General features: G+C 51.8%; 1 protein-coding gene and 1 long non-coding RNA gene across 8 annotated transcripts in view; one reads left to right on the plus strand and one right to left on the minus strand.

The window, feature by feature from the left end:
* JSRP1 (junctional sarcoplasmic reticulum protein 1) overlaps nt 1-22,811 on the plus strand; it is a 33,282-nt gene that overhangs the window by 3,940 nt on the left and 6,531 nt on the right. For 2 of the 7 annotated variants that reach the window (XM_072919434.1, XM_072919435.1), the window contains exon 1: nt 20,979-20,997. The exons of 3 other annotated variants lie outside the window; for them this stretch is intronic. In XM_072919434.1, the coding sequence (XP_072775535.1) occupies nt 20,994-20,997 (4 nt within the window). In that variant the 5' untranslated portion in view covers nt 20,979-20,993. Of the gene's footprint in view, nt 1-20,978; nt 20,998-22,686; nt 22,808-22,811 lie in introns of those variants that run through there. 2 more of the 7 variants (XM_072919439.1, XM_072919436.1) reach the window with 1 other exon arrangement.
* Nucleotides 49-8,857, minus strand: LOC140680778 (uncharacterized). Its single transcript, XR_012052174.1, has 2 exons — nt 8,557-8,857; nt 49-307 (listed from the first exon to the last, which is right to left on the minus strand). It is a non-coding gene; the product is annotated as an uncharacterized lncRNA (long non-coding RNA).

A 22,811-nucleotide genomic window follows, 5' to 3' on the forward strand; every position in this document is an offset into this window, starting at 1 on the left:
CATGTGCACTCCATGCATAGCAGTGCCCATTTAGTACCTCCCCCAAAATGGGAATAAAATACATTAATTTATTGATTTATTGAAGCAGGCTTTGAAATCAAGTAGATCTGATTGCCTTCTCTCTCTATTCCACGACAAAAAAACTCTGCTTATTCTTCGTTTTGAGAGGTGTCTGGAGATGCAGCCAAGCACCAAAACAGGACAGAGATGTCCATCAGGACATGTTTTCATAGAAATCATTGTCTGTGATGACTTCACCCTCTCATTTAGTCATGGAATAATTTAAATGTTCCTGTTGGTCAGCTCTCTGTGGAGACAAAAGACAGCAAAAGCTTGTGAGGCTTTATCAAAACACTGGAGAGTAATATTTCTACACTTATCAGACCTATATTTTATAAGTCTTAATAAAAAAAAAAAAGGCTGTTAAATCTGCCCCTCTCCTTCCTTAATACTTCTGGTTCATCTCCTCACAGGTAACAGTTAAGTACCAGTTATCTAATTTTAAATACTCCCCCACTAAATCACTCTTTAGTGTGTCAGAATCTATTCTGATCTTTGTGGGACAAGTAATTAGAACACCTTTTCTAGCTGGAAATTCTAGCTGAAAATTGTCATCCCTGTGAGAATGATTTCATTTGAAGGTCAGGCTTTCTGCAGACCCACTTGTGCTGGAAGGAGACTCTGCCAAATGAAGCCAGAATTTTTAGGTGTTTACCAGCACAGGGAAGAATTTATTTTTCCAAGATCTTTGTGAGATACTGAACTAGAACAAAACAGTCATCAGGCCAAGAAAAAAAGTCTGTGCTCTCACCAAAAAAAAAAAAAAAAAACCAACAAAAAAAAAACCCAAAAAAAACCCAAACCTTTGGATCTCTGTTTTTCCACTTCAAAACAGCTGGCATGGAGAGGGATTGAATGCAGATGAGGTAATAGATGTTGAAAATGCTGTAAATTCTCATTTGTCTGAATTAAGGGTGGAATCCAACATCACCTGGGGACCTGGGGAAGGCTGAGTTGTTCTTTTTGAGTGTGCAGGATTCAATTTTCAATGGACCAGTTTCCACATAAAAATAATGTGAGGGGAGAGGGGGGAGGTTGAAGTGGGAATAGGAAATCAGCTGGAAAGAGAGCAGGAGCCACAAGGAGCACTCAGAGGGCAGCACCCTATGATTTCTGGGAAGTGTGCTGGGGCACTTTGATGTTATGGGTCTGCAGTTTAGGGATAATGTTCCACACCACTGATTCCTGTATTGATTTTTCTCTGGCTGTTGCTGCCAGTTATGAACAAATGGCTCAGAGGAATTTGGAGGTGGTTGCAACACAATCGAGTGAAAGACGTTGCAACAGCCTCCCTTCCCCACCCCATTTTCTGTTTCGTTTCTGCTCAGCTTGAACCCCTCTCTTGAGTTACCCAGAGGTAATGGATGTTGGATTATGCCCTTTTCTGAGATTTTTCAGATTTTTCTGAGATTTTTCATGCCCTTTTCTTAGTTGCCCAGAGATGGGGCATCTGAGAGGCGTTTTAAAAACTTTTATTCCATTTTCAGTCTCATTTGAAAGGTGAGACAATACAGGTGTTATAATTCACACCATCACAATGAGAACGTAACTATTTCCTAATTACAAGAAGCTTTATATACAGCTTTAGTCACACCATGCTGTAAATGCCTTAAGGCCAGTCATCTAAAATTATCCTTTGTGGGTAAATTTCTTCATTTTAAGATTTTTTTACAAATCCGTTTCCCACATTGGAGCTCTGGTTCTTGCTGAGGAGTCACAGAGGGGAGTTAATTTGGGGAGGGGGTGAAGCCTTGTCCCTCCTGTTTGCATGGAGAGGGCACTGGGGTCCTGAGCAAACCCTGTGCAAACCCTTCCACAATCAATCCCATCATAATCAGCATTTCAGCCTCCCTGGAATTCCTCCATGAACATTTTCCTTCCCCTCTCTTGCGTGCTGGAGCCTGTGTGGTGGATTTAGGAGTTTATTTTTTGTTTCCATTCCCCCTCTCCCCGAATCCAGCACCGTCCCAGGTTTCCCAGCAGGACAATCCCCTGGGAAGGGGAAGGGGATTGGGACAGCCTGGCTTGTTTTCCCCCAGTTTCCCCTGAGTGCTTGGCTCAGGCAGCCTCAGGGATGAGGAAGTGCACAGTGCAGCTCTGCTTTTGGAACCCCTAATTTCGTTTGGAAATGTTATCCAAACAAACAGCTGCCAGCAGGATGAGCGTTAAGACCTGTGCAGAGGCTGCTCTGTCAGAGCTCAGAGTGAGCTTTGCCTGCTGAAACATCTCACCCAGCAGCTCATTAACGTGGAGATACTCAAAGGAGACTTCCCCCCACCCCCTGCCCCCCCCACGACTAGATCCTGCCTGTGATAAGAGCATTAATGAGCATATTTTCCCATAAATAAAATGAGCAGGCCTGGAGGGCAGGGAAGGTTATTTTGTTATTTTGCCTGGAATCAGTTCTGTCCCACACTCACCCCTTGGAGGGTTGGGGCTGAGGGAACCAGTTCACCCTGAGAGCCAGCCAGAAACCAACGGGCAATGTGATTTCTTCCAGCTCTGTGTGCTCCACACCGCTTTATTTTGGGGATAATCCATGTGGATTCTGTCACTGGCCAGAAATCCCTGTGCTCAGGGCTAGGGCAGCCCTTGGGGTGCTGCAGGAGGAAGAGGAAGGTCCAACTTTGGTAAAAAGTTTCTTTTGCCAGGCTGGTTTTTGGGCTGCAGGAGGGACAGGAAGGTGCAGCCTGGGGAAAGCTGCTTTGGCCGGGCTGTTTGTTGAGCTGCAGGCGGCCTCGTGCTCTCTGCATCCGTGTCTGAACCAATATTTACTCAGGGCTCTGTGTGCTGGGATTGTCAGCAATCCCTGCAGTGAGAGCAGGGCTGGAGCCTGCCCAGCTGAGCAGCTTCCCTTGTTTACAGCTTTTTTAAAAACACTCCTGACTTCCAGTATGGGGAGAGGTGGCAGCATGACAGGTCTGGTGAGCACGAGCCCTCCCTGCAGCAACCTGCCCACCCCAGAGCCTGTGCAGCCAAAAATCCCCTCTGGAAGGGGGTGGGCAGCAGACCCCCAGCCTGGACAGGCCTTGGCATCTCCCCAGGAAGTGACAAACCTGCTCTGGAAGTGACAAACCAAAGTCCAAAGACTTGGTGCTCCCTTAGGGACTGGCAGCAAACTGCCATTGAAGATGCCCCCAGGCTGCCACCACACTCAGGAGTGGAGGCTTTAAAATGAAAGCAGCTCTAGTTCAGTGCCAGAATTTTCCAGTTTTATTTATGGAGCTGTTCTAGATACAGATTAACTTCCCCTGCCTCCTGTTGGCCATTAACTCTGGGAGAAGCTGAGGTTTGGAGGGTTCATTGCTCAAGGAGAGGGTGAGCAGTGGTGAGCAGTGCAGTGTTTCACAGCCACGCTCCCGTGGTGCCTGTCCTGGTGTTTCCAGAGGAGCCAGACTTAGGGAGCTGTTTATTCCTGTGTGTGTCACACACAGACACCCTGACTCCTCTTTGGGAGGGAAAAACCCCACTTCCAACAGCTCTTAATGAGACCAGCAGATTTCCTGAGGTGCTGGAAGATAAAGAGGTGGCATAAGGAAGGTAAAGACCCTTGAAATTACTGATCAGGCTTTGAGCTGTGACCTACTTAGTTTGATTTCCTGCTCATGGTGACTTTTGCCAGCTACATCAGTTGATGAGCTGAAAATCTCCCTCCTCAGAGGTGTGTGGAAGACTGGGAATGGCTGTGAGTACTGGGAATAAACTGGACAGGAGCTGAGATTTCGTTGTGAAATCTGTTTTCTGGGGTATTTAGCACATTTCTAATTCCCCTTATAAATGTTTTCCTGGTTTTGGGTCAGAGTTTCCCTGTTGGATTGTCCAGTGAGTAAATCCTTCCAGATTTCAGTGGTGCTCTGCCTTTCCACTGCTTCCCTGCTCTTTTGTCCTACAGCACTTTCATTTCTCAGCTCTCAGTTCCTCCTTCCCCTCAACGTTCCTGTGTTTCTTTGGCTTCACACACAGCCTCATCCCAGGTCCAGAACCATGGATTGGGCACTCTCAGCCCATCTTCAGCCTCTCTGGGCTCTTTAGGGAGGAAAATGTCACCAGGAATCCTTGAAGGAATGGGATGTGGAGGAAGCAATGGGAGTCAGCAGCTCAGGCCTTAGCAATGTGCCCAGGGCCACCACTCTGCAGCTCTGCTAAATCCAGGCTTGGGCTTAACATTAAACCTGATCCCTGCAGGGTGGATCCCACAGCTTCCCTGGGGCCTCGGGGTTGGTTTTCTTTTTTTTTTTTTTTTTTTTTTTTTTTGGTTGGTTGGTTTTTGGTTTTTTGGGGTTGTTTTTGTTTGTTTTGTGGGTTTTTTTTTTTTTTGGTTTTTTGAGGTTGGAAGAGACCTTAAAGATCATGGAGTCCAACTTGAGATGGGGAGCCCAGGTTTGCGTGGTTAGGCTCTCCCTGTGGCCCCCTGCCACCCCTTTGGAGCTGTCACCACCCTGTGTCCCTGGGGATTGGGAAGCTGAGGGTGGGAGAAGGCAGAGCTGAGGTGGGAGCTGATCTCACTCTGCTGCTCCCTCCCTTCTCTGTGGAAGATGGACTGGGAGCAGTTCTGGCCGCTTTAAAAAGTCACCCTTGTAAACAATATTCCAAAGCAAAATGTTCCTTTCAACCTAAATTATCTGTCCTAATCCTACCTCAACTCTCCTTTTTTTTTTTTTTTTTTTTTAATTAATTGATCTCCTTGTCGACTTTAAAAGTATGGGAGATCCCTTTGGCAGTGATAATCAAGTTTAATTCTGTTTTCTATCATACTTGCCTTATTTTCCCATAGTTTCCCTGCTGTTTGGCATTGTCAGGTTTATGTTCTGCAATTTTAAGGTTTTAACTGTGGTCAGGGATATTGCTGCTGGGAGCAACTGGATGCTTTTCCCCATGTTATGGATGTGGCTGCAGGATATCAGTTTATAGAAAACTGGATTTATTTTATCATTCTCAGTGATGGACAGGAGCCACTCCTGTCATTGCCACATGACACAATGTCACCAAAACTCTGGTTATTTCTATCATTGCTCTCAGTGTCCCTGGGACTTAGAAAACTGAATTTTAACAACAGGCCTTTCCTGAGGCTTCCATGCAAAGCAATGCAAATAAAGTTAATTAAAATGATTAAGCCTTTATCATTCTGGCGCAAACTCTGATCCCAAGGCTGGGACCGGGGTGTTCCAGCTGCTTCAGGAATGGTGTTTCCAGGTCACTGTGGGATGGGGAGGGTCCCTGCTGGCAGCCAGCAGCAGTTCAGTGTCCAGCTTTGGACAGGGGGGATCAGAGGAGCCCATTTTGGGTCACAGGTGGTGTTAGTTGCCATTGTAGTATAAATAACCCAGATCCTGCCCTAAAAAGGGAAGGGATTTTCAGGAACCCTTCCTGACAAAGCTGTTCAGAAAACCCTTTAGAGAGAGGGAGGTCAACGTTTCCCTACACAATCCCTTCCAATACTTTGCTGGTTTTACTAGTACAAAGCATTTGGGGTTTTCCCCCTTCAGTCCATGGCTGCTGTTCATCCCTCACTTCCCATGGGCAGGAGCAGTTTCTCTCCAGTCTGTCCTCGCTGGATTCAGCCAGGACACATCCAAAGTCTTTTCTTTCATCCAAAATACTTACTAGTTCCAATGAGGCCTTTTTTTCCATGACTTTTTTTTCCCCCTGACCTCCAGGTAGAACAGCTCTGACGCATCGGGAGGAAACTGGGATTTGGGAAAACAAGTTGTCCTTCATTTTTCTTGGAAATCAGCTATTGTTGCAGCTCTCCCAGATTCCTGCTTGTTAGAATGTTGTGAAAAGCTCCCATTCCCAGGCATTCCCAATCCTTGGACTGACTTTTCATCTGAGAAGGTTTCAAGAGCTCTTGGTGCAGCTTTATGAGGACATTGAGCATTCTCCACCTGCAAGGTTTGGCTTCCCAGTTTGGAGACCTGGATGTGGAATGTGTTTGCTGTTGGAGGGAGGGCAGGGAGGGACCTTCTGAGCCCAATCCTGCTGTCCACGTGTGGTCCAAGGATTCATAAAGGCACAGAGCTCCCCCTTCAGCCCCCAGTGTGTCCCTTGCACATGCTGGGAGCTCTCAGAGTTACAAAGCTCCATTTAATTCCAGTTTTATTTATTTTAGCCATTTTTTTTTTCACCAGTTGGTTTCATGCCAGTATTGTCTTTATGCTTAAATTGGCATCTTGGCTCTCTCTTGGTGCTTTTGTGTGCAGCAATCCAACCCTTTTGTTTTGGTAGGCAAAGCAAACTGAGACTTTCCTCTGTAAATCTTCCTTTCTTCTTTCCCTGCTTCTTGTCAAGGAAGCCTCTCAGCCATCCAGAATCGTTCCCACACAAGTTATTTACAGAAAGCATCTCTCCACGACCACCTAAGTGCCATCACCTCTTAGGTAAAACCCAAATGTTTCTAAATTCATTTGCTGGATGTTGGAAACAGAGCTAAAAAAGCACAAACACCCAAGCAGAGCAAGGAGGGAAGAGTTTGGCACATCTACATGGTAGGGTTATGATTGGACAAGGATCATGGAATCATGGAATGGTTTGGGGTGGAGGGACCTTAAAGCCCATCCCATCCCACCCCTGCCATGGCAGGGACACCTCCCACTGTCCCAGGCTGCTCCAAGCCCTGTCCAGCCTGGCCTTGGGCACTGCCAGGGATCCAGGGTGGGCACCCTGTGCCAGGGCCTGCCCACCCTGCCAGGAACAATTCCTACCCAATATCCCATCTAAATGTTGCTATTGGATCCTCACACTGGATCCTGTGATCCCTGTGGGTCTCTGCTTTCATGTTCTGTTGGAAGCTCCTCCAGTGCTCTGGCAAAAGGATCCAAACCAGCCCTGGCTGAGCCCTGGCTTGGGAGGATGGAGGTGGAAGGAGTTTGGTGGAAGGAAAACCTCACTCTGCACCACAAAAATGTTGCTTAGAGATCTCCCAGCAGGAGTCTGAGTCTGTTTAGCTGCTCTGCACTGATCTTTGATAAGGAACTAAGAATTCTTGTGGGGTTTTTTGTGGAAACTGAGTGCTTTTCATATTCCTTCACAGCCAGCACTAAGGGTCCTCTCGACAGGATTCCCACAAGACCAGAGGTGTTGTCCCTTCAGCCCTGAGTGCTCCCAGAGGGTTTAACAGGCACACTCCAGGGAAGAGGAGCCAAAAGGGTCTCAGAAATGGTGCCATGATTTGATGTGCAAGAGCAGCAAAGCTGCCACACCAAACCAGGCCCACTGCTGTCCTGCAGGCCCCCAAGATGGACATTTCAAAGTTCTTTTTGGTTCAGAAGTCTGTGTAGCTCTTACTTGGGGCAGGTCTGGGCTATAAAAGTTGATCTTTTCACAGGCTTGACACATGGGGAGGGGATTTCTGAGGACCCTTCCTCCTGGGGGGGCTGAGGGTGCTGCTTGGAACCAGAGATGAAATTCCTCCTTCTGAAGAGAGACTCTTGACAAGGGCTGGAAGGATGGGGGTGGGGGTGGGGGAATGGCTTTTACTGCAAGAGGGCAGAGTTAGATGGGATATCAGATGGGTGAGGGTGGGCAGGCCCTGGCACAGGGTGCCCAGAGCAGCTGTGGCTGCCCCTGGATCCCTGGCAGTGCCCAAGGCCAGGCTGGGCAGGGCTTGGAGCAGCCTGGGACAGTGGGAGGTGTCCCTGCCATGGCAGGGGTGGCACTGGATGGGCTTTAAGGTCCCTCCCAACACAGACCATTCCAGGATTCTTTGAAAGGAGTCGGGATGGGAAGAGAATCAGGGACCAAGGAGAAAAAGGTGGTGCCAGGGTCCATCCTCACACCAGCACACCCTGTCCCCAGGGAGCAGCCCTTGGACGGGGCAGGGAGTGTCGGTGTGAGTGGAGGGGCTGGATCCAGGGGAAATCGGGCACAAGGCTGCAGCAAAAGCTGCTGAGAAGTCACAGTGGCCTCCTTCCTCCCCCAGACTCTCTCTGCATCAAAAAGATGCCCCTAAACCCCAACCCCTAAACCCAGGAGTGCCTTCTCTGTGTGCCCCATCTCCTGTGCCGTGGCTGGCAGGGCAGGGGCCGTGCCCGGGCTGCCTGAGCTGACTCAGAGCCTGCTCCAGCCATCCCACTCAGATCCTGCTCCAGCCATCCCACTCAGATCCTGCTCCAGCCATCCCACTCAGATCCTGCTCCAGCCATCCCACTGAGATCCTGCTCCAGCCATCCCACTCAGAGCCTGCTCCAGCCATCCCACTCAGATCCTGCTCCAGCCATCCCACTCAGATCCTGCTCCAGCCATCCCACTCGGATCCTGCTCCAGCCATCCCACTCGGATCCTGCTCCAGCCATCCCACTGAGATCCTGCTCCAGCCATCCCACTGAGATCCTGCTCCAGCCATCCCACTCAGATCCTGCTCCAGCCATCCCACTCAGATCCTGCTCCAGCCATCCCACTCAGAGCCTGCTCCAGCCATCCCACTGAGATCCTGCTCCAGCCATCCCCTGCCCCCGGAGCGGAGCTGCAGCATCTCCCCCGCTCCTGCGTCCCCCGCACCTCGGCTGCAGCAAGACACGACCGGTCCCTGCATGTGCATCGCCTTTGTGTGCCGGGGATGAGCACGAACCGCTGCAGGGAAGCGCTTCAACCAGAAAAACCATGCGGGGCTCGATTGTTCCCTGCATCCGTGGAAAATTACTCCTGTTCGCTCTGCCCTTTGCTCCAGCAGCTCCAAAACATGCGGGGAGGGGAGGGGGAGGAGGAGGAGGGAGGTGTCTGTGCCTTTGGGGTCGGAGCTGCTGCTTTTTTCTCTCTCTGCCTCTAAATGATTTATTCTGCAAGGCTCCTGCCTTGGTGTCACTGGGGCAAGCAGAGCAATCAGAAAGCGTTTTGGGGCCAGATGCTTAAATGGCACTGGGAAAAGAATGGGAAGAAATGAATCCCCGCCATCCCAGCGATGCGGCTCCATCCCCCATCCCTCCTCCCCTCTCCTCCCCTGCCCATCTGGCACAAGGAAAAACAGATGGGAGAGGTGCCCGTGGCGGAGCGTGCTGGTCCCGCTCCCGCGGGGGCTCTGCTCCATCCCTGAGCTCCTCTGGAGCTTCGGGGACACTTCCCTGGCCAGGGGAAGGCAGGAATGGACAGGCAGGGACAGGGACAGGGACACACTCCAGTTCCCAGTCCCCATCCTGCAGACTGTGGGTCCGTTCTCCAAGGCTGCCCGGGCTGCCTCTTCCCCAGGGTTTTTTGTTTGTTTGTTTGTTGTTTGTTTGTTTTTATTTGGGTTTTGGTTTTGTTTTTGTTTTTGTTTTGCTTTGCTTTGTTTTGTTTTATTTTGTTTTGTTTTGTTTTGTTTTGTTTTGTTTTGCTTTGCTTTGCTTTGCTTTGCTTTGCTTTGTTTTGTTTTCTGGGCTGCTCCGTTTTCCGTCCATTGCCTTTTGCAGACCCTGCTTTTTTAACCCGAATTTTTGGCTCGTTTGCTCGCCCACGTCCCCGATTCTTTTCCTTCTTCCTTTCGCATTCCTTCCTCCCTCTGCTCCCAGTGCTGCCCAGCTTTTCTCTTTACCTCCCGCTCTCACCCTCGTTGTATTTTCTTGGTGGTCCTGCCAACAACATTCTGGGATGTGAGAAAAGGAAAATCTCGGGTCTACACAGCTGAGAAGCTTCCTCAGGAACTGATGCTGGCTGGGATGACTTTTTAACTCCCTTTTCTTAAATTCCTTTTAAACTGTGCCTTCCCTCACCCCTGCATTCCCAGCTCATTCCCTGGTGCTGTGGGACACACCCCGAGCCCAGCTGCACTGCAGGGATGGAGGTGGGAAAGCTCAGGGCAGAAAGAGGAGCTGGCTCTGTGCTGGGCCTGGTTTTGTCCCTAAAAACCAGGGAAAATATTGAGATATTGAGGTTTTGACTGAGCAGTTGTTGACAAAGCCAGGCACTTCCAAAGGAGGAAGGCAGAGGCTTGTCTGGAGTGCTGTGGAAGAGATGAAGGTGAAGGAATGGAGTTGCAGGCTGAGTGGATCAAGGATAACTCTTGCTTGGGGGAATGCAAGCACTGGATAAACGATGATTCCTTGTTGTGGGAATATGAAAGTGGATCATGTCAGTCTGGCTCCTGCAACATTTTTGCACCTGAGGAACTTGGGTTGGGCTTTATTTCCTTGTATTTGCCTTTCTGATTTGTTTTCTTCTGCTTTGAAATCCTTCTTGTGCCCCCTGGTATCTCTGAAACTTGGTGAGAGCCTCTTCCCGAGGAGGTGGAACATCCCAGGGCCTCAGCTGGGGCTATGGGATGCTCCAGGGATGTGACAGGAGCCACCTGATGCCAGGGCAATTCCCTTCACTCAAAGCTTTGTTGCAAAATCCTGACTCTTGACGGCAACCAAAGGAAGGAGGAATTGTAGAATCATGGAATGTCCTGAGCTGGAAGAGACCCACAAGGATCATCCAAGGAGCTGGAGGCATCTGCTTGTACAATCAGGGAGCTGCTTGTGACATTCTTCTATATTTGTTCACCTTTTTTTCCCAAAACCTTGAGCTTTGAGCTTCCTCTGCAGTGCCCAGGCCTGGTCAGGCCATCAGGGAATGGTGTTGAAAGTGTTTTATTTCAAGTTCTTTAAAGCATTTGTGAAACTGCTGCTGAGCTGGAGGAGCTCTGCAGTGACCTCCTCTCCCTCCTGGCCTTTGAATTCCTCATTTCCCTCTTTTTCCTGGTAGTGGGGAGCTGCTCTATTGAGTGGCTGGTGCATTTCTCACAGAGGCATCCCCAGCAGGAGGTTTCTGTGGCTCTTGGGGTCCCAATTCCCTGAATTCCCAATTTGCTCTGGAATGATGGTGTGGGGAGCCAGGCTCAGCTGAGCTCTCTCAAGCCAATCTCTTTTCCCAGCAGTCTTTCACTGCAGCCTCCCTGCTCCCTTCTGCACAAACCCAGCAGCCTCTCCCTCCTCACTTTTGGAAATTCTTCCACTCAGGGATCAAGAATCGTGAGCTGAGCTCATGGGACCGGTTAGTTCCGGGACTGAAGCAATCCCACAGCATTTTTTCCATGTGAATAACATCGAGAATCCCTTTCTGGGCACACATTGCCTCCCCCCGTGGGCACTGTTACACTGAGGGGGATGAGCAGGGCAGCGAAACCTCAGCAAAACTGGAGAGAAGTTCCCCTGGCAATGCGTGGGGTGGAAATGTGTCCGTCCTGAGTCATTCTGTCACTTCCACCAGAGTCAGAGCTGTGTCTGCATCACCGACGTTGCAGCCTTGACACTTTTCCATGTGGGATTCCAGCCTGAGGGACACAGGTCACTTTAGCAATAGGGAATTTCATGGCAGTGACCTTCATGCCAAGAGGAAGAACTCAGGGTAGGAGCAAAGAGCAGCTGGAGGCTGGATCTAGGCTGGATCCCCCCATCCTGTGCCCAGGAGTTTATTCCCTGTTTTCTTGCTGCATTTCCACCTTTGCCTTACTTAGTTTGTAAATCCCCTTCCCTTTGCACATCTCTGTATCCCAAATTGGCAGAAGTTCCTCGACTTTGCCACTTATGCCATGTTCTGGTCTGTTTATGCCCCATAAATCAAGTCAGTGATGAGCTTGGCATGGGGTCAGGAAGATTTTCACAGCGAGATCAGTTTCTCCCCTTTAATTAAATATTACAGGTTTCTCATGAATCCTCCCCCTGTGAAACATTTATGAAAAGCCTTAACAGAGTAATTTATGGGGAATCTGTTTTGATGTGCAGATCTGGGCCCCAGTTCTAACCTTGCACACAATTCCTTCTGTAAACCTTCTGCCTTTGCTGGATCTGCCCTGGAACTGGGAGTCAGGGAGTAAGGCTGGGCTGGGCAGAAGAGTGACCAACTTTCCCAGCTTTGGGCTCTGGAGTCTGAATTTGGGCTCTCAAGTACAAATTTGGTGGTGAGTTGATGGTTGGACTTGATCTTAAAAATCTTCTCCCACCATAATGATTCCATGGTTCTCTGGTCCTGGTTGCTGTGGGCCAGAAGATCCCAATGCTGAAGATCCCAGCAATCTGCAGACGAGATCCCAGAGTCTGATTTCACAGATCCTTCCTCCAGGTGGGTTTTTAACCCTTTCCCAAAGTATGGAACACTTGGCTCCAGCCACATCCCACAGCAGTGGGACCCAGGAGTGTTGCTATAGGACACGTGAGAGCAGGACACGAGCCGCTGCTATTGCAAGGTGAAAAAGAGAGAGTTTATTTTCTGACCCCAGCATTTATACTTTTTTAAAGGTAACAGTGGATTGGAGGGTGAAGGTGCCACCTCTCCAATGACATTGGACAAACTACCAGTACATCAAGTTTCTCCACCTCTATGAAGGAATGCAAAACAATAGGTTGTGTACAGAAAGTTGTGTGATAAAGTTCTTTAACAGAATGTAAACTCAGTAGGCTTTAGAAAATCTTAAGAATCAGGGCGACACATGAGTCCCTTCTGCAGACACAGAACTCTCTGGGACAGCTCCTGGAGCCCAGCAAGGGCTGGAGCTGTGCCAGGCCTTGGCATGGAGCTCAGGGAAAGGTTCTTCCCCCCGAGGGTGCTGGCACTGCCCAGGCTCCCCAGGGAATGGTCCCGGCCCCGAGGCTGCCAGAGCTGCAGGAGCGTTTGGACAGCGCTCTCAGGGCTGCTCGGGGTGGGGCTGTTGGGGGGTCTGGGCAGGGACAGGGGATGGGCTGGTGATCCCTTCCCACTCAGGATATTCCAGGATTCTGTAAAGAGACCTTTGCTGGATTTCAGCCTGTGGCTTTCCAGTTACACCTGGACATTCTGTGCTTTGTGGATTAGAAGGAAACTGCTCCTTCTCCAGAGCTCCCTGGGGTTGTTGTTTCTCTTACAAGCTGGCGTTTCCCTCTCTTCAGCCTTTCCTCCTGGGGAAGCTGTGCCACTTACACCATTTGCTCCCACACCCATCCCTTTTTCTTCCTTTTCTGTCCCTTTCTGAGGTGACCAAGAGCTGCTGGCAGAGATGTGAGGGTGCAGGGGCTTCCTGCAAACACAGCATGATCTTTCCAAGCATCGGCCCTGCATCACAGCAATTCCCTGGCAAGGCTTTTTGCTGCCTTAAGCCCTGAGCTGACATTTGCACAGTGACATCCTCTGAGGCCTCTGAGCAGCTTTGGCTCCTTTACGCCCAGCTCTGCAGAAAAGTTCGTATTTTTTAAAGAACCAGAGTGGTTTTGGTTATAAATTGTGCTGTGACTTCACCCTTCCTTCTGATAAATGTAGCAGGTAAACTGGGAGGAGGGATAAACATCCCTGGGAGGGATGATTTTCCCATGGGAGTGGAAGAGGGAGATGCAGGGTCTGTGCCAGCAGCAAGGCTGTCCCTGCACCCCCTTGTCCCACCCAGGGACATGGGAATGGGGGACACAAATGGGAAAGGAAACTCCTCCAGTTCCATTTGGCACAGCAGAAGTTGTCCCATGTGGTGGAAACCCCAAATTTTACCTCCTGTCCTGTTGCTGCCTTGTCCCAGCCACAACATCCAGGGACAAATCCCACATTGCTGGGGCAGGATGGTTCCAGGCAGCTCACAGCGGGCACAAGATGCCCTCTGAGGGGTGCACAGAAATTGTTTTTTGATAAAACCCTAAAATGCTGACACATGTATAGGATCTGTTCTGCAGAGCCAGCCCATGTCCAATCCCACCATGGCTGTCAGATCCTTCCCAGCCCTTTTCCACATCAGTTTTTTTTTGCCTGTTATTCCCACTGCTCTGCCCACTTCATCCTATTTATAGAGCGCCTTTCATTGGAGTCTCCAGGCTTTTGACCTTTATTCTTGGAATATTATTCACTTCTTGGACCTGCCATGGAGCAATTACTCACCCAGGCTCCTCCCCAGCCTGAGTTTAAAAGGAATTCCCACGGGGCAGCTCAGGGTGTCGAGCTCCCCACAGCCAAAATGCCAGTTCTTCCTTGTGCCACGGCCTGTCCTGGCATGTCCCAGCCTGGCTCTGCTGCTCATTCACCTGCAGAGAGGCTTTGGTGCTTCTCTGGTGAGATCATTCACCTCCCAGTGCAGGAGCAAAACACTCCCAGGGGGATTCTGGCACTGCTTTCTCCAAGTTTCTTCCTCATTCTCCGGGTTTCTTCCTCATTCTCTTCTGTCTTGGTTTGAACAGACAGGTGTCTGCTGAGGAAGTCAGGAACCTTCCTTGAAATGGAAAATGCAAACCCCCTCCCTCCAAATTATTATAATTTTAAAATTAAGGGGCTCTCAGGCAAAGATATGGAAATAGGAATAACAGTTCTTTATTCGGGAAATTAAAAATACAAATGTAATAGTAAAAAAAAGAAAACAAACCACTAACAGGGTCAAAATAGGACCCAACACCGTGTGGGTCAGGGAGGTGGCAGCAGCCCCATCCCAGGGTGGCTCAGCCCTCCTGCAGTGCCAGCTGTGCTTCTGCTGGAGCAGGATCCTGCACAAGGGGGGAGTTTTCCTCTGGAGCTCCAGGGCTGGGGGAGATGGGCCTGGGCTCCTCTGGGAATGCAGTGGGGAAGAAAGCTGCTCCTCTGGGAATGCAGTGGGAAGAAAGCTGCTCCTCTGGGAATGCAGTGGGGAAGAAAGCTGCTCCTCTGGGAATGCAGGGGGCAAAGGCTGCTGTGCTGTTCCCAGGTCAGATTGTATCCAGGTAGGAATGTTTGGCTCCTCCCCTGGGCAGAGCCTCTCTCCATGGGATGATGGAATTTTCTCAGCCATGCAGGGACACTCAGAGGCCATGAACAGAAGATAATTAATAATGAATGGCTCATTAACAGAAGAGATCTCCTGGAGGGAGGATTGGTTGTGGAAGAGATAAAGAAAACTGCCCAATGAACAGAAGAGAACTGCTCCTTCTCTGCCAGATGGGAATCAAATACACAGACACATTTCCAGCCTAAGACAAATACTCCCCAGGGATGTGAGGGCACTCTCAGGGTCAGATCCTGGCTGGCAGGGGCACTGAGCACCTTTCTGCTGGGAGAAGCTGGGCAGCAGCAGCTCCTCTCCTGCTCTTCTGCCCACTCCTACACCCATGTTTCCATGTTTTAATAATTCCATCATCACTTTCAGGATTGTTTCCACCAGAGCCTGCAGGCTCCTGCCTCAGCTCCTGGGCACGCTGCCCTTCTCCTGCATGTCTCTGCACCTTCCTGCCCCATCCTGGGGCACATTTCATTCCTTTGTGCCTTTTTGCCAACAAATACCAGACTGGTGTCGTATCTGATCATGGGAACCACTTCAGTCTGTGTTGAACTCTGTGATCCAAGGTGTGATCACAGCCCTGCCCAAAGTGCAGCACAGGCTGTGTGGGAGCGAGGGTGTTTGGGCAGGAAGGAGAAGAGAAGGCTCAGAACTCACATCTCCATGTGGTGTTGGTGAGAACACAGCCTAAAACCAGGCCAGTGCTCCAGGCTGGATGATTCCTGAACTAGGGAGCTGCCTGGGTGGAGGTGTTTGTCCAAATCCCTGGGATCACCTTCCCCCAGCCAGGTGGGCAGAGCCACTCGAGGTTCATCCCTGAAACCTCTTCTCTGTCTCTCACTGAAAGATTCCACTTGATTTTGTATTAATCACAAGTTGCTGGATGCAGCCTGACTTTTCTAGGACATTTGCTTTCCCCTGGTGCTGGCAGGGAGCTGAGGAGGAGGAACAGTCCTAAAGCTGGGCCTTTTTGATGCCTGTGAGCTCTGTGATTCCCTTCTAAATCTCCTGTAACCCCCTGGAGCGCTGGGGGTGCTCCCCTGGAGAGGAGAAGCTCCAGGGAGAGCTCAGAGCCCCTGGCAGGGCCTGAAGGGGCTCCAGGAGAGCTGGAGAGGGACTGGGGACAAGGCCTGGAGGGACAGGACACAGGGAATGGCTCCCACTGCCAGAGGGCAGGGCTGGATGGGAGATTGGGCAGGAATTGTTCCCTGGCAGGGTGGGCAGGCCCTGGCACAGGGTGCCCACCCTGGATCCCTGGCAGTGCCCAAGGCCAGGCTGGACAGGGCTTGGAGTGACCTGGAACAGTGGGAAGTGTCCCTGCCATGGCAGGGGTGGGATGGGATGGGATTTAAGGTCCATCCCAACCCAAACTCTGACTCCCTGACTCTGTGGAGCTGCCTCAGATGTACCCAGCAGCAATCCAGCACCCAGAGCACAGCCCTGGCAGTTGTGGGTGTTAGAGTGACCCTGACATCAGCCACAGCCACATCCTGCCCTCAGTGCCACACGGATGGGCCCTGCCCAGCTCTCCCAATTTGTGCTCCAGGGTGGAGGAGACATTTCACTGCTTGGCTGCTGCTCCAGCCCAAACCATGCTGTCCCTGGTGTGGTGGAGCTGGCTCCTGATGTGGGGCCAGGCTGATGGCAATCCAGGATCCGGGGTCATGGCAGTCGTACCCTGGCTTTCCTGCAGCTCAGTGATGCCTTGAGGAGGCTCAAGCTTTATTTTAAACACAAATCGTGTTGTTTGAGCAGGACATGTCTTAGGAGCAGGTGTCCAGCAAGGACACATTTGGGAAGAACTGGAAAACATTAAAGATCCTGAGCTTTGGCATCTCCTCACTGCACTGGAATGGCCAGCACTGGACAAAGCTTGGTCTTAAAGGGTGGTGAGCAAAAATGGGAGAAAACTGACTCATTAAGAATGTGGCTTTGGAAAGGGAGTTTCCTGCTGTTTGGAGGCCTTGCTGGTTTGGTTCTTGCTTGTTCCCATTACATAATATATTGCATTTGGCATTGCTGTGTGAAAGTAGAAAGAGGGAAACTGGAGCAGAAGGGGCTTCAGTGGAAAACCTCATCCCCAGGACCCAGCCCTTTCTGTCCCGCTATAGAGGGGTTTGGACACCAGCTACAATTTTGTAAAGTCATTATCAAAGTTTCCAGACCTCAGAGAGATGATAAAACCCCTCCATGAGGACCCCAGCAAGTGCCTTAGAGGGACAAAGAGCCCCAGAGCACAGTCCTGGTCTTGGCAAGGGGATAAAGAAGGAACCCAGACCCCTCCAGCCTTCCTAGACTGTCCCAAAGGAGCTGAGAAATCCATGGTGTGAGCCAGGGAGGGGACAGCAGCGGGTGAAATCTCTGCCCTTGGTTTCTGGAGGCTGCTAAGTTTTAATTTGGGAATTTCTGGTCTGATAACAGAGGAACAGGGTGGAAGGCACAGAGAAACTGAGAAACCCCAGCTGAGGTCTGGAGGTGGGTTGGAAGTTCCTGCTATTTCTGCTGTCCCTGCAGGACTTTCTGCTGTACTTTGTGGCGGATTTTGTACTTTTATGACCCTTTTAAGACCTGAAGCCTGCCTGGAACATCTCCTCCCTCCCCATGTCCCACAGCCCAGCAGCTCCCAGCGCAGCTGCCAAGTCTGGGAGCATCCCCATGGCACAGGGATGTTTCTCTGGACATGGATTTGTTGCTTCAGAACTGGTTCCTCAGGCCTGTGGAGCCAACCTGGAGCCCTGGGAAAGGTGTTAAATCCACCAGGACCTGCTCTCCAGTGGGTGCCATCATCCCAAAGAGGCTGGTGGCTCTGTGGGAGGAGCTGAGGAACAGCTCCTTATTTTCACAGGAGGCAGAGCCCTCTCACTCCTGCTGCCCTGGGTTGTTTCCAGGTCTGTTCAGAGCAGAGGGAAGCAGCTCCTTCACTGGGAATGATTTGGGATCTGCAGCCCCCAGTGCCAGAACCCATCTGGGTAAATGCACCAACGCTCCATCCATCAAGAAAGCCAAAAAAGGGGAGGATTTGTGATCATTGGGATATTCAATATTGCCAGGCTGTTCCACCCAAAGCTTCACTTCCCCTGAATCTCCCCTTGCCTCAGTTTCCCGTGGCATGGCTGTTCCAGACTGAGTGGCCACGTTCCCAATCCCAAATGGCACTTCCAGGAGTAATTCCTTGGAGTGGAGTCATGTCCTGGGAGTGACAAACAGCTGTAAATCTTTAAAGAGAGCAGTGATCAGCCCTGAGTGGTGCTGAGCTGTGAGAACAAGGATCATGGAACAATTATGGAAAGAAGCTGAGGCTAAAAGTAGGATTTCACAGGATCTGGATCTTCTGTCCCCGCTGACCTGAATGAGCTCCTTCTGCCAGGGAAAAGGAGCAAAACCTCTGAGATTTGTGAATTGGAGTTTTTAGGGCACACGTGGATTCCAGGGTGGGCAGAGTGGCTTTAATGTGGAGCTGCTCCAGATAGCTGTGGGTCATTCCAGGGGGTGATGGGATGAGCCCATGGAAGGCTCTCCCTCCACTGTCACTGTGGTGTTCTGCCCTGGCTGGTGGCTTGGGGGTGTCCCTCACCCCTGTGTGGTCCCAGGACATCCACAAGTTGCAGGAGGTCCTGGAGCCATCCCCGGGGCAGGATACTGTGCTGTGCTCAGGCTCAGACACCGATGTCACAGCAGGATGTCCCTCTCTGTCACCTCTCTGCACTTCACATGGATGGATGGATGGATGGATGGGTGGATGATGGATGGATGGATGGATGATGGATGGATGATGGATGATGGATGATGGATGATGGATGGGTGGATGGATGGATGGATGGATGGATGGATGGATGGATGGATGGATGATGGATGGATGGATGGATGGATGATGGATGGATGGATGGATGGATGGATGGATGGATGATGGATGGATGGATGACGGATGGATGGATGGATGGATGGATGGATGGATGGATGAGGGACAGATGGATGATGGATGGATGGATGGATGATGGATAGATGATGGATGGATGGATGGATGGATGGATGGATGGATGGATGGATGGATGAGGGATGGATGGATGGATGGATGGATGGATGGATGGATGGATGGATGGATGGATGATGGATGGATGGATGATGGATTATGGATGGATGGATGGATGGATGGATGGATGGATGGATGGATGGATGGATGGATGGATGGATGGATGGATGGATGGATGGATGGATCCAGCTTGGGGCTGGGAAGCCAGAGGTGACATGGGAGAGTTTTTCTAAGAGATGTTTCCCCTTTTCCATGCTCAGCTGGAGGAATGTGTTTAGCTGCAGCATCTTCTCCCAAAATCCTATGGTGGGGTGTCCTCCCTACCTGGGCCCCTTCCCTTTAAACAAAGAGCCATCATTTCTCTGGCTTGCATTCCCTCCAGGCTAAAAGGGTAAGAGGAAGAAGATCCTCCATGATCCCAGAATCCCAGACTCATTTAGGTTGGAAAAGACCTCTGAGACCATTGAGTGCAACCTGTGCCCGATCCCTGCCTTGTCACCAGCCCAGAGCACTGAGTACCACCTCCAGTTTTCCTTGGTGACTCTACCACCTCCCTGGACACCCCCTTCCAATGCCTGACCACCCTTTCCATGAAGAAATTCCTCCTGATGTCCAGCCTGAACCTCTCCTGGAGCAGTTTGAGGCCATTTCCTCTTGTCCCATTGATGCTCCAAGGTGTGGTTCATTAAACCGAGGTGATACCAGCCCAGAGAGCTCCCATCCTCCCTCACCAGCTCCACACCACCTCAAACCCAGGAGAGGAGACAGAAGATCCCCTTGGCTGTATTTTCCAGCTTAACCAAATCCCTGAAGCCATGAGGAAGGTCTGAGATCTTGGTCAGAACTGGCATCAGAAGCTTTGCAGGCCCATGATGTGCAGTCAGCCCTCCGGGGCACATGGAGCCTGTCCAGGTATCAGCTGTGGGAATCATCTCATGCAGAGGATGCTCCATCTCCTGCTGGCTCCCTCCAGCCCTGCTGCAACACCTGGGGATGTGGAGCCACAGGAACATCCAGCATCCAAACTGCTCCAGGCCTTCCATTATCCACACCTCTGCAAGGAGATGGCTCAGCTTGGCAGATCTGAAATCTCATGCTGACAGATGGGATCTGACAGGAGCAGCACAGCTGCCAGAGAGGAGACATTCCTTCCTTCCCTGAAACTCCCAAGTGCTCCTCAATAACCCCAGTGCTCGGAAAGCTCTGGGGTTCCTGCAGGAGTCATCTCCCAGGTGGAAGTTTGGTTCCTCAGGGGAAGGAGGCAGCAGCTGTGTGTCAGCACACACACACATTCCACAGCACCCCCCCCACCCCCCCACCCCAGCTGGAGCTGATGGATCCAGCTGAAATAGGAATTTTGGGTCAGTGGAATATTGCTGTCAGCACTGGGCTGTGCCCAGGTTGCCATGGGGACACCCATGCCTTTGGGGTTTGGGTTGTGCAGGGAATCAAGGTGCTCTTTCACCCCATTTCCTGGAGAATTTGGTGTTTCTGTGATCCTCTCTTCCACCAGCCCTGCTCTGGATGCATCCCCAACCACATCTGAGGGAAGGGTGGAGGGCTGGGAGACACCAAGCTCCTCCAACAAGTCCATGCAGCACCTGGGTGAGCTCCACGTGCATCTCCAGCAGGTCTTTGGTGCCAGCAGGGGACCTGCTCTGCGCAGCCTCAGGCCTGTGGCCTCCAAGGGACAATGCCAGCGTGGGGGTGACACAGCTGGAGCTGGGCATTACCTGCAGAGCTGTGCTGTGCCCAGGGCACTTGGCTTGGCAGACAACATCCAAATTCCCATCTCTAAAATCAGGCCCAGAGCCCAACTCTGCCCAGGGTAAAGGCTCCAAAGGCTGGGAAGTGTTTTGGAGTCACAAACCATGGGAACATGGTCAGGCAGGTTCTGATGGAGCCAGGGATGAAATCCAAGGGGAAAAGCTGCAGGCAGCCTGGTGAGCAGTGGGAAAGCCACCTGAGCAGCCAGCTCGAGCATCTGCCACCCCTCGTACCTGTGGCAGGAGGAGACAGAGTCAGGCAGGGGCTGGGAGCTCTGGGGGGAGAGGGAATTGTGAGAATTAAGAGAAGATTCATCCCCAGAACCAACCTGTGCCGAAAATACTCAGTGACTAATTTTATGCCTTTCTGATTGCCTTTTAATTGTGAGTTATTATTAAAAACGGGGAGAAGGGAGATGATGTCCTGGTGGGAGGAGAAGTGAGCGTTGCCATGGCAGTGAGGGGATGCTGCAGCACAGCCCGGACCACAATGGGTGAGGACAGAGGCTAGGGGACAGCTCGGGAAGCCAGGGAAGAGGGGCTGTGCCATCCAGCCGAATCCAACGTCGCTGTCTGGCCTGGTCGCTGCTCCCACCTGGCTCTCCTCTGCTCGCCCAGCCGGATCGGGTTTCCCCTCCATGAGCTCACCCCTTCCCAGGGACATTTTTACCCGGCTCCGGGCACGGAAGAAGCCGGGATTTGGGAGGGGGTCAAGAGATTAGGAAAGAATTTGCCTCCGGGAATCTCTTTCCTCCATCTGCCCGGGATAAATTGTGCGATTGAGGTGGAGGCTTTGCAGCTCCACGGGGAACTGCTCCGAGCTACACGTGTGGAGGCAAAGCCGCTGCCGGTCCCTCCCCGCTGCGGGAACGTGTGTTGAAAGGTCCCGGGGAGGGTGAGGAGAGCTCTCTGTCCTGTGGCTCCATGTAAGGATGGAGTGGGAGGGTGTTTTGCCGGAGCTCTGCGAGTGCAGACGGTGCCTGTTCAGCCCCTGGCATCTTTCCTGGAAGGACCAGCTCACCCACGGGAGGCAGGAGCAGGCAACAAACCGGGGGCAGCATGGGAAACGTGATTAACTGAGAGGAAAAGGGATTTTATTTGGCCTGTTTATGATTTTCTTCTTTCATCACCTCCCTATAAAGCAAATGCCGTGCCAGTGAACAACTCTGACCCTGCTGGAATGGGAAAACAACCAGGAAAACTCCCCTGAAGGTGTGCCCACCGCTCTGGCCGGTGTGGGGGCTGTGTGCAGCCCCATCCCTCCTCCATCCCTTCGGCTTCCACGGCACATTGTTCTTCCCTCCGTGTGCTCAGTCCTGTCCCTGCCGGAGAGGGCAAATCCCTGCCCTGGGGAGCAGAGGCTGCTCCTGAGCCCATGTGCTGAGAGCTCCTAAAGCAGGACCTGCCTCCAGCCTCGCCAGGGAAAGGCAGTGCCCGGTTTATTCCTCCTTTAGTTCTTGCTACAGAAAAATGTCAATATCGCAGGTGTGAAATGTTACAATTTCAGGACTTGGGGGGGTTTTGAGCCTGAAGCCTCCCCATAAGAGCGATGTCCTCAAGGTGGGATGTGCCAAACTGGTCCCAGGCACTGCTGCACCACATCCCTGGCACAGGAGCTTCTGCCTGAGGCTGTTCCTGCCCGTGCTGAGCTGGGGGCTCAGGATAACCCCCGCAGGCAGGACCAGAGCCCGAGGGTCTTTTGCGGCTCCCCAGATGGGATTCTTCATCTGGGGAGCAGATGAAATACATCTGGATGCATTCCCTCTATCCTGGGAGTGGGTGGGATGGGACGTCCCCTCTCCCAGCTGCCCAGGAGGTGCCTGTGGTACCTGGGGACAGGAACGGGGACATCAGAGGGGAGGGAGGGCAGTGGGCCTCTCCAAACTCTGCAAAACGGGGTTTTCACTGGGGTTATCTGAGCACTGCTGCCCCCAGGGGGATTTCTCATCCTCTCTCTTTACCTGTGCCTGGCTCCACCTCTGCACCCCCAGCACCCACGTCCATCCATCCATCCATCCGTCCGTCCGTCCGTCCATCCCGCAGCTGCCTCAGACACCCGGGGCCGGGCTCCTGTCCCCTCCCCGTGCTCTCCGGGGGTGTCACACAGGGCCAAACCCCTCGCAGGTGCCCGGGGCAGCCCCTGCGCTCGGGGCCGGGGCTGAGCTGCCTTTTGTGGCGCTCGGGCCCCGGTGATTGGGCGCTATTTTGCTCCGGCTCCCTCCGGCAGCTGTTGCTGTTCTTTACCCGGCAGAGCCGGGGCCGCCCCGGGGCTGCAGCCGAGGAGGAGGCGGCGGCCGACCCCAGGTAC

This window comes from Taeniopygia guttata, chromosome 28 (genome assembly GCF_048771995.1).
Source record: "Taeniopygia guttata chromosome 28, bTaeGut7.mat, whole genome shotgun sequence".
NCBI classification, from domain to species: Eukaryota; Metazoa; Chordata; class Aves; order Passeriformes; family Estrildidae; genus Taeniopygia; species Taeniopygia guttata.